The sequence below is a fragment of the Hyperoodon ampullatus genome, assembly GCF_949752795.1.
Source record: "Hyperoodon ampullatus genome assembly, chromosome: 19".
NCBI classification, from domain to species: domain Eukaryota; kingdom Metazoa; phylum Chordata; class Mammalia; order Artiodactyla; family Ziphiidae; genus Hyperoodon; species Hyperoodon ampullatus.
Window position 1 is genome coordinate 58,544,732 of NC_136932.1, and position 15,153 is coordinate 58,559,884.

Sequence of the window (15,153 nt, forward strand, 5' to 3'; positions counted from 1 at the left end):
AGTTATTAGGGAAACGCAAATCAAAACTATGGTGAGATACCACTTCACACCTACTACGTAGCTAAAAAACTCCAGAAAACCACAAGTGTTGGCAAGGAAGTGGAGAAACTGAAACCCTGTGTGTTGCTGGTGGGAATGTAAAATGGTGCGGACACTGTGGAAAAAAGTTTGGCAGTTCCTCAAAAAGTTAAACATAGAGTTTTTATATGACCTAGTGATGCTACTCTGAGGTATATACTCAAAAGAACATAGGTATTCAAACAAAAACGTATACATGAATGTTCACAGCAGCTATTCACAATAGCCAAAAGGTAGAAACAACTCAAATGTCCATCAACTAATAAATAAATAAATAAATAAATAAATAAATAAAATATAGTGTACCCATACAATGGAGTATTGGGCCATAAAATGTGCTACAGCATGGTTGAACCTTGAAAACATTACAGTAAGTGAAAGAATCATATTTTATGATTCCATTTATATGAAATATTCAGAATAGGTAAATAAATACACAGAAAGAGAAAGCAGATAACTGGTTGCCTGGGACTGGGCAAAGACAGGAAGGGAGAGAGATTGCTTAATGGGTATAGGGTTTCCTTTGGGGATGATGAAAATGTTTTGGAACTAAATAGAGGAAATGGTTACACTGTGAACATGAATTCCACTAAATTGTACACTTTAAACTGTAAACTTTAAAATGATTAATTTTATGTTTTAACATAAAATTTAATGTTTATGTTTTAAAATGTTTTAACATTTTTATTAATGTTATGTGAATTTTACCTCAATTAAAGAAAAAAAAAGCTATATAGTTCTTGATTTTCAACACAGTACTGTACTCAATATCCTGAAAATATTTTTGACAACAAAATACCTAAAAATATTAGATACAATATTAAAATGTTTTAATGTGCATGCCTAAACTTTCAAGAAAGCATGAGAAGTCATCAAAGGCTAAATCCAAATAGGATCCGAAGATATGAGAGGCAATAAAGGCACAAGAGCCCGAAAGGCACCCATCTGTCAATCTCTAATAACCCTGAGAGGCAGGAGACAAAGCCTGGGGCCCGAACAAGGTACTGAGATGCAGCTGGGACATCTGAATGGCTACGACCTATATACGAAATAAGAAATATACATATTGATCTTTAGCGCCCAGTGCTGACAGAGTTCCTAAATCCCTTGGAACTTCCCGGGTGATAGGAGCATCTTTTGTTCTGATGAGGCAACTCTTGATGGGCTCCTGGTTGGGGGCTGGTCAACAGAAAGACTAAAACATGATTAGAAGCTTGGAACTTTTAGCACTATCCTCCATCCTCTGGGTATGGAAGGGAGGCTAGAGATGAGAGTTAACTGATCATGCCTACTTGATGAAGCCTCCATAAAAATCCATAAACTTTGGGGTTCGGAGGGCTTCCAGTTGGTGAACCTACCCATGTGCTGGGACAGGGGTGCACCTCAACTCCATAGGGACAGAAGCTTCAGTGTTTGGGACCCTTCTAGACCTCACCCTTTGTACCTCTTCACCTGGCTTTTCATCTGCATCCTTTGTAACAGCCTTTATAATAAACCAGTAAATATAAGTAATTGTCTCCTTGAGTTCTGTGAGCCATTCACGCAAATTATCAAACCTGAGGAGAGGGGTGTGGGAACCCCCGGTTTATAGCCTGTTGGTCAGAAGTATGGGAGACTTAAACTTGCAAAGGGCATCTGAAGTGGGGCAGCCTTGTGGGACCGAGCCCTTAACCTGTGGGATCTGATGCTAACTCTGAGTACTTAATGTCGGAAGTGAATTTAATTTTAAGACACCCAGCTGGCATCAGAAAATCAGTCAGTGTGGGCAAAACACCCATACATTTGGTGTCAGAAGTGCTGGTTGTGAGTAGTACTGAAAACAAAGCTTTCCTTTTGTTATATAAGTTAAAAAGTTAGAAAAAGCAGCTCAGCCCCACAAAGGAAAATGGGAAGGAGAAGGAGAAGGTTACCTTTGGAGGGAGAGAAGGAAACTACGTATTCTTCCTGAGAATTCTGACAGCCTTTCTGCATTATCATCTCTAGGGATGAGACTCCCTGCCTTCAAAGTTTAAAAACCCTAGTGAGTGTTTTTCTTTTTTCTTCTGACTGCTGAGGTCCCATGTTCTCTTGGAAACCACAAGTTATTTGAAGTCCTTTTTCTCTGGTCTTATTAGTGACACTGGAAGTTCCCTGCTCCTGGAGTTATAGTGTTGGGACAGCAGAAGACAGACTCATGTCCATGTGAGTGCCTCAGGCCCATCCAATCTTACTCTGATTCTGAGGTTACTATAGGCTTCTTCTGAGGAAAGTCACACAGTAAGGGTCTTTTTCTCCTGGGGCTGTGTGTGCCTCAGTTGGCTGATCCCACCTACATTACTGGACTCTGAATATTCTCACTCTTCTGGTCCCCTGATGGTCTGTCTAGGCTCTCCTGTAATCCTTGGAATTTATTCTTATTTTCATATTTTGTCTGTCATTTCAAAGGGGTTTGGGGAAGAGGAGGTAAATTATTCTAACAAGCTAAAAGAAAAGAAGCGGTTATTAGCTAGTTCGGGGAAAAAACAGTGTCTGTTTCACAACTATCACAGTGGATTTCAGATACTTTTAGTACTTCTTTACAGATAAACTCTGTATGCCCTGTAATGCTCCTGGGCCCTCAATGCCTCCCACCTTGCCCACTACCCCAACTCTGATGACCCCCCACCAGGCTCATGCTGAAGCCTCCAAAAGCCCCTCCGGTTACATGGGGAAGCTAGGCAGGAAGCCAGTGTTATCTGGGGGCCCTAGCTCCACTCATCTGTAGATTTTACACCAGGGGTCCCCAACCCCCAGGCCACAGACTGGAACCGGTCTGTGGCCTGTTAGGAACCGGGCCGCAGAGCCGAGGTGAGCAGCGGGCGAATGAGCGAAGCTTCATCTGTATTTACAGCCGCTCCCCATCACTCGCAACCCGTCGCTCGTGTTACTGCCTGAGCTCCGCCTCCTGTCAGATCAGTGGCGGCATTAGATTCTCATAGGAGGACGAACCCTACTGTGAACTGCGTACGCGAGGGATCTAGGTTGCCTGCTCTGTATGAGAATCTAATGCCTGATGATCTGAGGCGGAGCTGAGGCAGTGATGCTAGCGCAGGTGAGTGGCTGCAAATACAGATTATCATTAGCAGAGAGGTTTGACTGCACAGAGACCATAATAAATCAACTGCTTGCAGAATCATATCAAAACCCTATCAGTGGGCTTCCCTGGTGGCGCAATGGTTGAGAGTCCGCCTGCTGATGCAGGGCACACGGGTTCGTGCCCCGGTCCGGGAAGATCCCACATGCCGCAGAGCGGCTGGGCCCGTGAGCCATGGCCGCTGAGCCTGTGCGGCCGGAGCCTGTGCTCCGCAACGGGAGAGGCCACAACAGTAAGAGGCCCGCGTACCGCAAAAAAAAAAAAAAAAAAAAAAAAAAGCCCTATCAGTGAGTGGCAAGTGAAAACAAGCTCAGGGCTCCCACTGATGCTGCATTATGGTGAGTTGTATAATTATTTCATTATATATTACAATGTAATAATAATAGAAATAAAGTGCACAATAAGTGTAATGTGCTTGAATCATCCCCAAACCATCCCCCCACCAGCCCCAGTCCCTGGAAAAATTGCCTTCCACGAAACCGGTCCCTGGTGCCAAAAACGTTGGGGACCGCTGGTTTACACAGTTGTGAGAAAACCTCTGAAAAAGTACAAACTAAAGAATTACTTTATTTCTCCATAGTCTATCTTTGCTGGTTTCATTTTTAGATTCCATCACATTATTTTAGATTGACCATAGTGGGACAGGATATTGTGATAGAAGAAGTATATATTTGGTCTTCATCCCCAGTTCCTAGCCCAGAGCTTCTAAAACCCTGGGAATTTCCAGAGCAGTAGGATGAGAGAAGCATCTTTCGTTATTGATAAGAAGCCCCTTTCAACCAAGCCTGAGTTTATGCTAATGAGGTGATTCTTGGAGGATGGGGGCTGGCTGCCAGAGGAACCAACCCTGTGATTAGAAGGTTGAAACTTGCAACCTCCAGGAAGGGGAGAGGGACTGGGGGTTGAGTTAATCACCAGTGGCCAATGATTAAATAAATCATGCCTCTGTAATGGAATCTCTATAAAACCCTAAACTACTGGGTCCAGAGAGCTTCTAGGTGGTGAACACATTCAGATGCTGGGAAGGTGGTGAACTCCAACTCCACAGGGACAGAAGCTCCTGTGCTCGGGACCCTTCCACACCTTGCTGTATGTATTCTTTGTCAACAACGGGAAAATGTCACCTGCCATATCAGTAAACAAAGGATGTTGCAGCCATCAAGCCATCACATTACAGCCTCCCCGATGGTGAGCCCTGAAGGAACTCAAGATAGAAACAGGATGCCCACCATCTAGCAGTCAGCCTCTGCAGCCACCCCCCAAGAGTGTACCCTGAGGAAAGTGAGGATGAGAAAGCATAGGATGCTGGCCCCAGATAGCTGAGGTGTATATCAAAGGAATGACTTCAGTGGGCCCAGACTCCTGTATCTGTGCAAACATAGAAAAGCACTAAATTCTTTAACTTGAGATATCTGGTTTTCTTTCATTAACAGTAATCTTTTGATGTTCCAACTACCTGGTCTTTGTTAAAAAAAACTCCTATATATCCTGGCTCCTCCCTTGCTTCTTCAGAGTAGTACCTTAGAGCTATCTGAGAGGCTGTGTCTTGGGCTTAAGTCTTCAGTTTTGTCCACCAAATAAAACATAATTCAAAACTTTTAGGGACTTCCCTGGTAGTCCAGTGGTTAAGAATCTACCTTCCAATGCAGGGGACGCGGGTTCGATCTCTGATCGGGGAACTCAGATCCCACATGCTGTGGGGCAATTAAATGCACACACCACAACTAAAGAGCCCACACACCACAACTACTGAGCCCACGCACTCTGGAGCATGCATGCCACAACTAGAGAAGCCCAAATATGAAAACCCAGCCCAGCAAAAAAAAAAAAACAAAAACTTTCAGGTTGTACATTTTTTCACTTGACATCTTCATCTGGCTATCATCTGTATCAATGGTAAGTAAAGTGTTTCCCTGGATTCTGTGAGCCATCCTAGCAAATTACTGAACCTGAGGAGGGAATCACAGGGACCCCTGATTTGACTTGTAGCCAAAATGGGACAGAAATGTGGGTAACCTGGGGACCCACTACTTGTGATTGGTGTCTGAAGTGGGGGCAGTCTTGTGGGACTAAGCCTCTTACCATATGGGGTCTGTGCTATCTCTGGGTAGCTAGTGCCTGAATGATTTAATGTGAGGGAAGAAACTTCAGACCTGGTGTCTGAAGTGTTGTGAGTAGAGAAATAGTTTTCTTTTATGAGTTTATTTAGATTACAAGAAAAAGTTCAAATACCTGTCAAAAGAATTTAAAAACAGTGCTCCCCACACCAGCTCTCTATCAGTTACTAACAAAAAGCGTTAAGAGAGAAAATTAAAGTTACACATTCAATAGGCTCCATAAACAAACTGACATGGGGCCAGAACCATTCAACTTGAATTGGCCATGAGTAGCATTCTAATGTTGATTTACAGCCCAAGTCTCTTTACTATTCAAGGCAACACACAACCCTAAGCTCTGGCATCAAAACAGCAACCAGCAAATCAGCATTATCCTTGCAAAATTCAACCAAACATCTGTACCCAAAGACTTGGACACAAAAAGGCATTTCAGTGCACTCCAGGATGGCATCAAATAAAACTGGATGCACATATTTGAATGGGATGTTTCAGTGTACATTTTACTGAAGGATTGATTGTTTGCCACAGATGGATAAAAACATGAGAGAAAAATCCTGTCACTTCATTTGAGAGCTCTGAAAGGCCGGGAAGACTGTGTGGAACTAGGAATATTGCCATGTCCATTTTTGAAAAATATTATCTGCCACATACCCTTTTACTTTGATATTTACTTTTTAAATTTTAGTTTAACATGCTTGTTAACATCATGAGTCACAAAATTTATATCTGTGAATGCCTTCGATTGTGGATTTTTAAAAAGGGATTACTACATAGGAACTCTATGATTAATTTTCTTTTTAATCTCCTCATAACCTGGATGTATAAATGAAGAGCTAAGCTCTTATCTTAGCTCTTCATTTTATATATATAGAAACTAAGTCCAATGATAGTAAATGACTTGCCCAAGGCCAGGAACCATAAGAATCATTAGCAAAATGATATAACGTTCCTAAGTAAAATATCTTAAAAATAATACACTTAAAACCACTGATCCAAAATACTGATTTATTTCTCAATGCATATTACTCGGATGTTCTATAGGATATTAACAGATACTTAGCAAATAGAGATTCTTTAGTCAAAAAGTCTGTAAATTTTGGGTTAAAGACTCTTTGTACAGATGTAAAAAATCCTCAACAAAATATTAGCAAACCAAATCCAACAACACATGAATAGGATTATATACCATGATCAATTTGGATTCATCCCAGGCTCACAAGGATGGTTCAACATATGCAAATCAGTCAATGTGATACACCACATCAACAAAAGACAAGACAAAAACCACATGATCATCTCAACAGATGCAGAAAAAGCACTTGATAAAATTCAACATCCATTCATGATAAAAACTCTTGCCAAAGCGTGTAGAGAGGGAACATATCTCAACATTATAAAAGCCATTTTATGACAAACCCACAGCCAACATAATACTAAATGGTGAAAAGCTGAAAGCCTTCCCAATAAATTCTGGAACAAGACTAGGATGCCCACTCTCACCACTTCTATTCAACACAGTATTAGAAGTCACAGCCAGAGCAATCAGACAAAAAAAAGAAATAAAATGTATCCAAATTGCAAGAGAAAAGGTAAAACTGTCATTATATGTGGACAAGAGGATATCTATATAGAAAACCCTAAAGACTCCACACGAAAACTATTAAAACTGATAAATGAATTCAGCAAGGTAGCAGTAAACAAGATTAATACACAGAAATCTGTTGCATTTCTTTCACTAACAATGAAATGTCAGAAAGGGAAAGTAAAAAAAAATACTGTTTAAAATTGCAGCAAAAAAAAATACCTAGGAATAAGCCTAACCAAGGAGATGAAAGACTTATATGCTGAGAACTATAAAACACTGATAAAAGAAATCGAAGATGATTCAAGGAAATGGAAAGATATCACATGTTCTTGGATTGGAAGAATTAATATAGTTAAAATGGCCATACTACGCAAAGCAATCCACAGATTTAATGTGATCCCTATCAAGTTACCCATAACATTTTTCACAAAATTAGAATAACCCTAAAATTTATACAGAACCACAAGAGACACAGAATTGCCAAAGTTATCCTGAGGAAAAAGAACAAAGCTGGAGGCATAACCATTGGAGACTTCAGACAATACTGCAGAGTGACAGTAACTGAAACAGTGTGGTATCGGCACAAAAACAGACATATAGATAAATGGAACTGAAAAGAGAGCCCAGAAATAAACCCACGGTCACACCTACATAGGTCACACCACACCTACAGTCACGTAATCTTTGACAAAGGAGGCAAGAATATACAATGGAGAAAAGACAGTCCCTTCAGCAAGCGGTGCTGGGAAAGTTGGACAGTCACATGTAAATCAATGAAGTTAGAACAATCCCTCACACCATAAACAAAAATAAGCTCAAAACGGCTTAAAGACTTAAACATAAGACATGACACCATAAAACTCCTAGAAGAGAACATAAGCAAAACAGTCTCTGATGTAAATTGTAGCAATGTTTTCTTAGGTCAGTCTCCCAAGGCAATAGAAATAAACAAATGAGACCTAATCGAACTTACAAGCTTTTGCACAGAAAAGTAAACCATAAACAAAACAAAAAGACAACCTACAGACAGGGAGAAAATCTTTGCAAACAATGTGACCGACAAGGGCTTAATTTCCAAAATATACAAAACAGCTCATGCAACTCAATAACAAAAAAACAAACAACCCAATCAAAAGACATACATTTGGCCAATAGGCACATGAAAAGATACTCAACATTGATAATTATTAGAGAAATGCAAATCAAAGCTACAATGAAGTATCATCTCACACTGGTCAGAATTGCCACCACCAAAAAATCTACAAATAATAAATACTGGAAAGGGTATGGAGAAAATAGAACCCTCCTACACTGTTGGTGGGAATATAAACTGATACAGCTACTATGGAAAAACAGTATGGAGGTTCCTTCCAAAACTAAAAATAGAGTAACCATGTGACCCAGCAATCCCACTCCTGGGCATATATCCAGAAAAGACGAAAGCTCTAATTCAAAAAGATACACACCCCAATGTTCATAGCGGCACTATTCATAACACCCATGACATGGAAGCAACCTAAGTGTCCATCAACAAGTGAATGGATAAAGAAGATGTGGTATATACATATATACACAATGGAATACTAATCAGCCAAAAAAAAAGAATGAAACAATGCCATTTGCAGTAACCTAGAGGTGATCATACCAAGTGAAGTAAGTCAGACAGAGAAAGACAAATATTATATGATATCACTCATATGTGGAATCTAAAAAATAGTCCAAATGAACTTATTTACAAAACAGAAACAGACTCACAGATGTAGAAAACAAACTTATGGTTACCAAAGGGGAAGGGGTTGGGAGAGGGAAAAATTAGGATGATATATAAAATATATCTACCATATATAAAATAGATAATAAGGATTTACTGTATAGCACAGGGAACTATATTCAATATCTTGTAATAACCTATAATGGAAAAGAATCAAATAAAAGAATATAGATACATACATATATATGTATTGATATAACCGAATCACTTTGGTCTACACCTGAAACTAACACAACATTGTAAATCAACTATACTTCAATAAAAAAAGACTCTTAGAGCCTTTACTATACTAATGAACTTTTTGACCCTCCAAGAGGAGAAATACAGTAAACAGTTGGTTTTGAACTTATTTGACCACAGATGTCATATTCCCCACAGAGTATACAACATAAGACCAGTGGGAAATGCTGTCTTAAATTGTTTCCAAGAGTTGTGTCTTGCTTCCCCAAGAATCTGTCATCTCAGTGTTCACCAGAGGAATCTTTCTGAAGTTTTATCTGGTTATGCAGTCCTTCAGCTTATATCCCTTTAATGGCTTCCTTCTGCCACCTGGGTTAAGCCCACTCAGGCATGGCATATCAAGCCCGCAATAACCTGTGCAGACCAGATCTTGCCACCCTTCTCCTGGAACCTGATGCTCCCAAGCTGTGGTTTAAAACCCTCTGTGCACCTGAGGGATACCACAAACTCAAATCCATTGATAGTGAGTGGGGGGTGGCAAGGGGTTCCTTGAGGGGTGTGTCTGACCCCCTCGTGGTCTCTGGAGGTAGGCTTGCATAGATATAGCTTGAGAAATGACCTGTTTTTCCTTTTTTTTTTTTAAATCGTTTAAAAATGTAAAACCCATTCTGAGTTCACAGACAACCGAAGCCTGCATATAACCCACTGGCCACAGCATGCTGACCCCTGGATTAGAGGAAAGCACAATCCAGGACACTCAAGACTGCCCACAACGAGCACTGCCACAGGACATGGAAGGAAATGAAGGATGCTCCAGGACCAGAGACTGTGGAAGCCAGAAGAAGACAGTATGAGGGGCAGCTAGCAAACAGCTGAGGTGCAGTAGTGAGACAACTGGACAAGACAACCTGTGCTCACGCCTCTCTCCCCACGTGAGACCAGACAGCTGAGGCAGAAGCATCTGTGCCTAGGTGGGAGCAATGCTTGGGACAGAGACATAGGGCACTGTTTCCAGTCGTTGGTAGCAACCAGGAAAAATAGGAAGCATATAACTCAGAAGACCAGCTACCAACATAACCCACCCAGCATCATCCCGTGCCAATGCTACATACTCTGAAAACAGCAGCAAACACAGAAATACTCAGAAATAGTACTAAGAACAAGCTGCAGTAACAGTGTTTTCCACTTGGCATGGGCAAGCTGGGTCACAGAAATGCAGACCAGCTGTCAGGGATCTCACACAAAAATGAGCTCACTATCACCAGTCTATCCAGATACTTGAGAAATGAAATGAAAGAGGTGATGAACAAAAGAACTTGTACCCAAGGAAAGAGAATCCACAGAGCAAATGGAAAAGCACCTTTAAAAATAATTACTATCCTTAGAAAGACAAAAGGGGAAAGCATATCCATGAAAGAACTATTATAAAAATTGAAATAAATTTTTAAAATAAAAAATTGTTGAAATAAAACATTCATTAGGAGGGCCGAATAGACAATCTGATGTTCATATCTTAGAGAAATAATACATAAAATGGAGAAGCTTTGCTAGAACTACAGCATAAAAGAAGAAACAAAATGTGTATAAAAGTTGAGATAAGAAAACTGTAACTGAAAGTTTCATCATCTAAATAATGTCCCATACAAAGATAGAAAGAATACTAGAAAAGAAATATCTGAAATAAGAGCTGAGAATTTCCCAGAACTAAAATACACTTAAGCTGCCAGGGCAAAAGGCCTATCAAGTATTGATACTAAGCAGGTTAAGTAAGGTAAATACACATATGCACATACATGCACACATATCCCTAGACACAGTATAGTGAAATTTCAGAAGCATTAAAGTAAAGAGAAATCGCAAATACAACCAGAAAAACAGATTATAAAACAAAGGTGCAAGAATACATAATATGATACTTCTCAATAGCACTACTGGGTGCAAGAGCAATGGAGCAGTATCTCTGAAGGACTTAAGGAAAATAATTCTGTACCTAGAGGCCAAACTGCGAGCCTTTAACACGGCGGCCAAAAGACATCTTTGGACACGTAAACACTCAAAGTTTACCACTAGTAACAATTTAAGGAGATAGCAGTTAAATACAGGTGGTAATGTTGAAAAAGGGCATTTTTACACCATTTATTGTTTCCCAAACAAGCAATAATCAAGAAAAATGTTATTTACTAACAGTCGAAGGACTTAAAGGAAAGATAACAACAACATGAGAAGTGGGGAGTGGGAATCAGAGAAAAGTAAAAATAGAAGTTTCTTAACTTTGGGGGGAAGAAAAAGATTTAGAAACTGATTTTTTTCCTCTAACTGCTTCTAAAATTATGTGTTAAAAGTGTGTGTTAAAACGTAAAATTGATGGGCTTCCCTGGTGGCACAGTGGTTGAGAGACCGCCTGCCGATGCAGGGGACACGGGTTCGTGCTCTGGTCCGGGAAGATCCCACATGCCGCGGAGTGGCTGGGACCGTGAGCCATGGCCGCTGAGCCTGCGCATCCGGAGCCTGTGCTCCGCAACAGGAGAGGCCACAACAGTGAGAGGCCCACGTACCAGAAAAAATAAAGAGAAAGCTTAAAATTGAAAATTAGAACAAACCATTAGAGGGAACAAGTGCCCTGGATGTAGAGACTCAGAAGAGGGTCTGGGAGGCCCCCACTCCGGTCATACTGAGATGCTCGTGCCCTTCACATGCCCACACACGTCCAGATGAACCGTCCACTTGCTCCTCCACAGCGTCGGCACGGCCTCCACCTAAACCTTTCCAAAAACCCTCACCTTTCTCCTTGCCCCCACCCCTGAACCCACAGTATGATAAATACATTTCTATTATAGCATCAATACTTTATTAAACTTGTTGTTTACAACACACTCTTGCTCACTAGACCTAAGTTCCTCAAGAACTAGTAGAGCCTCCTCATTTCTATATCCTTTACCACATTATAGTTACTCATATGTTTGCTGAATAGATAGGTAACTTTTACACATTTAAAACAGTTGGAGATTAGTAGAGGTTGTATATGGCTAGGCTATGAATGACTAAATGATGTTAACTTATTTATTGCAAGAGGGTAAGTACCACGTCTGAGTTACCACTGCATTTCTGATAAAGTCATCCTTGCAGTTTCACGTTAAGTTTAACAATCAAGTAAACATGCTGGAGCATGGACTAGTCAATGTTATGGTGCCTTCCATCTCCAAGGCTCTAAGTTTAGAGAATAACTTTCAGGGACTGCTTGTCCCTGAAATTATACTACACCTGCAGAAGGTCTATGTCTTCACGATTTTCAGACCCAGGAATATTCTCCATCAGTATGACAGACATCACTCTCACATTCATTTTCACCATATCCAATTCACTGTGCAGTTTTCCAATCTGTTGAGAGCAACACAATCAATCACCAGTAAGTGTGACACAAAGAATGGCTACCTTGTTTCTTGCTTGTAGAGAAAACACTTTTGTAAAATGTATTATTTTCAAATTTATACAAATGTACATGTAATTATTTTACAAATATACAATCTTCCACCTTCTAAAAGGTCTTGAGAGCTCTTGTAATAAATTTAAAAATATGCTCTAGGAAAGTTAATGAAGGGAAAAAGTCAGATTGGAACCAATATGGAGAAGGGAGAAGGTAACCATATCAGCAACCTGAAGAAAATGGCAAATGTTAGTCTGGGTTTCTTAGAAACCAATGGGAGAGAAAAAAATGAATGTTTTATAGTCCCACGGTATTAGAGAAGGAAGAATCAAGAGAGAAACACTTTTTTTTCTTCCTGGATTAAATTCTAAGAGGAATTAATCACATGGATTGTTATATAATACCAAATAATAATAATGTAAAGTCTTAAATGATAGTTCCCTTATAGCAGGACAGAAATGAGCTTCATTTAATAATTGCTTGTCTAAACAGTAGATAAACAGATATAGACAAACAAGTAAATGTAATTCAATGGGCACAGTTAATAATAGTAATAAGATGACCACTTACTGAGCTCTCTGGAATGGCATACAGACAGTCCTATCAGGAGCAACAGGAATCAACTTACACGAGATCCATCCCACAGCCAAGCCTCCACAAAGCCACAAAAGCCACTAGACGAGCATAACTGTTAAAAGCTCAGGCTTTTAGAATCAGGCAGAATCCATGGGATTAATTCCACGTAGAGTTGAACCATCATAACTTATACAGTATCACTAAGCTTCAGTCCCCTCCTCTGTAAAATGAGGTTAAAATGTACCTCTACCTTATGATAATATTGTTAAGAATAAACAAACTATATATAAAGTACTTAGAACTTAGAAAAAGTCATAAATAAATACAGTCATGGCTGTTGTTACCTGTTCTGGGACCAATATAATAGTGGAGCTCTTGGGAACTACAGAAGAAAGAGCTGGTGCAGTAGGAACAGATGGCGGTGGATTCGGTGAGATCTGAGCAGTCTATCAACATGAAATATAGAAATATTATCATTTAAATTAACTCAGCCACCCCAAGTCCAGTTTTTCCATTCAGGTGACTCAATCACTAGGGAGAGTTAGCCCTCAGGACAAAGCCTTCGCAAAGATCAGACTTTTGGTATACACCTGAATTGCTTTTTCTACCAAGGCAGGACTCACCAATATGCAGGAGGGAAGAATTACTGTTTTTACATTATGGAAATTATAGGAAGTTAGGAGCTGAATTATAATCAGTCACTACAAGTGTTCTAAGTTCAAAACCTTGAAAGTTGCTTGCATACTTGAGAATGAATACATGTGAACATTGAGAAACTCTTCTATGGGCACAGTATTAATAAACAAATCTATTATATGACTACCTATAATAGAGACCCCTGCCTGTCTAGCACCAATCTTTTCTTTTGAAAACTTCCCCTCTTCTGCTCTACCTAAATAATTTCTATATGGAGCAACCCCGTTCTTATATGACCTTAGTTAATTTGTGCAGAAATGGAAAAGTGACCTAGGTTGGTTCAATGAGGCCCTTCTCTGAAATTTTGGACTTGGAATGTGAAAAAGCTAAGGCTATAATATGAAAATTTGGGAGCTATGTTGTTTACCATGTGGAAAAAGCTAGTCTGCAATGAGAGAAGAACGAAGCTGATGATCAAAGGTAAGTAGACAAGTAACAAGGCATTTGAATGCTTGGTTCTCTGTTCAAAGATCCAGCTAACACCACCCTTCTTGCGGCTTGTATTCTATGAGGTATTACAGTATCCTTCTAACAGACTAATCTTTTAGGTGAAGCTAGGTGGAGCTAGGGTGGTCCCTTTCATTGAGAAAATACCCATGCACTACACTGTCTTACTCTACACAGGTCAAAGAACGGCCTCCTACCTTTTGTCTGGCTGTTTCAGCCACTGCATCTGATGGAGGAAACTGAACACCTTTCTTAAGAAGGTCCAGGTACACTTCTTTCACTTCACTTACATCCACAGCTCCTGGGAAACCCTGTGACCATGTCTGAATTCAAGAGATGGAAAGTTCCAGAGATGAATAAGCAGCAAAACAAAACACAACTCCTAAGCTGGTGACAGAAAATGAGAGACTGACAATTATGTACCTTACTCAGAAAAAGAAAGCTACTTTTGGATGTACATTTTTAGAGACTAGAATAATTAATTATATATATATATATATTATATATATATATATATAAAACATCTTTATTGGAGTATAATTACTTTACAATGGTGTGTTAGTTTCTGCTGTATAACAAAGTGAATCAGCTATACATGTACATATATCCCCATATCTCCTCCCTCTTGCATCTCCCTCCCACCCTCCCTATCCCACCCCTCTAGGTGGTCACAAAGCACTGAGCTGATCTCCCTGTGCTATGCAGCTGCTTCCCACTAGCTATTTTACATTTGGTAGTATATATTAGTCCATGCCACTCTCTCACTTTGTCCCAGTTTAACCTTCCCCCTCCCCATGTGCTCAAGTCCATTCTCTACGTCTGCGTCCTTATTTCTGTCCTGCCCCTAGGTTCTTCATAACCACTTTTTTTAAAATTTAGATCCCATATATATGTGTTAGCATACAGTATTTGTTTTTCTCTTTTTGACATACTTCACTCTGTATGACAGACTCTAGGTCCATCCACCTCACTACAAATAACTCAATTTTGTTTCTTTTTATGGCTGAGTAATATTCTATTGTATACATGTGCCACATCTTCTTTATCCAGTCATCTGTCGATGGACACTTAGGTTCCTTCCATGTCCTGGCTATTGTAAATAGAGCTGCAGTGAACATTGTGGTACATGACTCTTTTTGAATTATGGTTTTCTCAGGGTATACGCCC

General features: G+C 39.9%; 1 protein-coding gene across 1 annotated transcript in view; it reads right to left on the minus strand.

Annotated features, from left to right (window-relative positions):
* The window catches only part of TOM1L1 (target of myb1 like 1 membrane trafficking protein), a gene marked incomplete at its 3' end in the record, with an annotated part of 38,931 nt that overhangs the window by 11,523 nt on the left and 12,255 nt on the right, over positions 1–15,153 (minus strand). Inside the window, exons 5-7 of the mRNA XM_079725406.1 lie at positions 14,184–14,309; positions 13,188–13,289; positions 12,105–12,221 (exon numbers count right to left, since the gene is read on the minus strand). Coding sequence (XP_079581532.1) covers positions 12,105–12,221; positions 13,188–13,289; positions 14,184–14,309 — 345 coding nt within the window. The remainder of the gene's footprint in view (positions 1–12,104; positions 12,222–13,187; positions 13,290–14,183; positions 14,310–15,153) is intronic.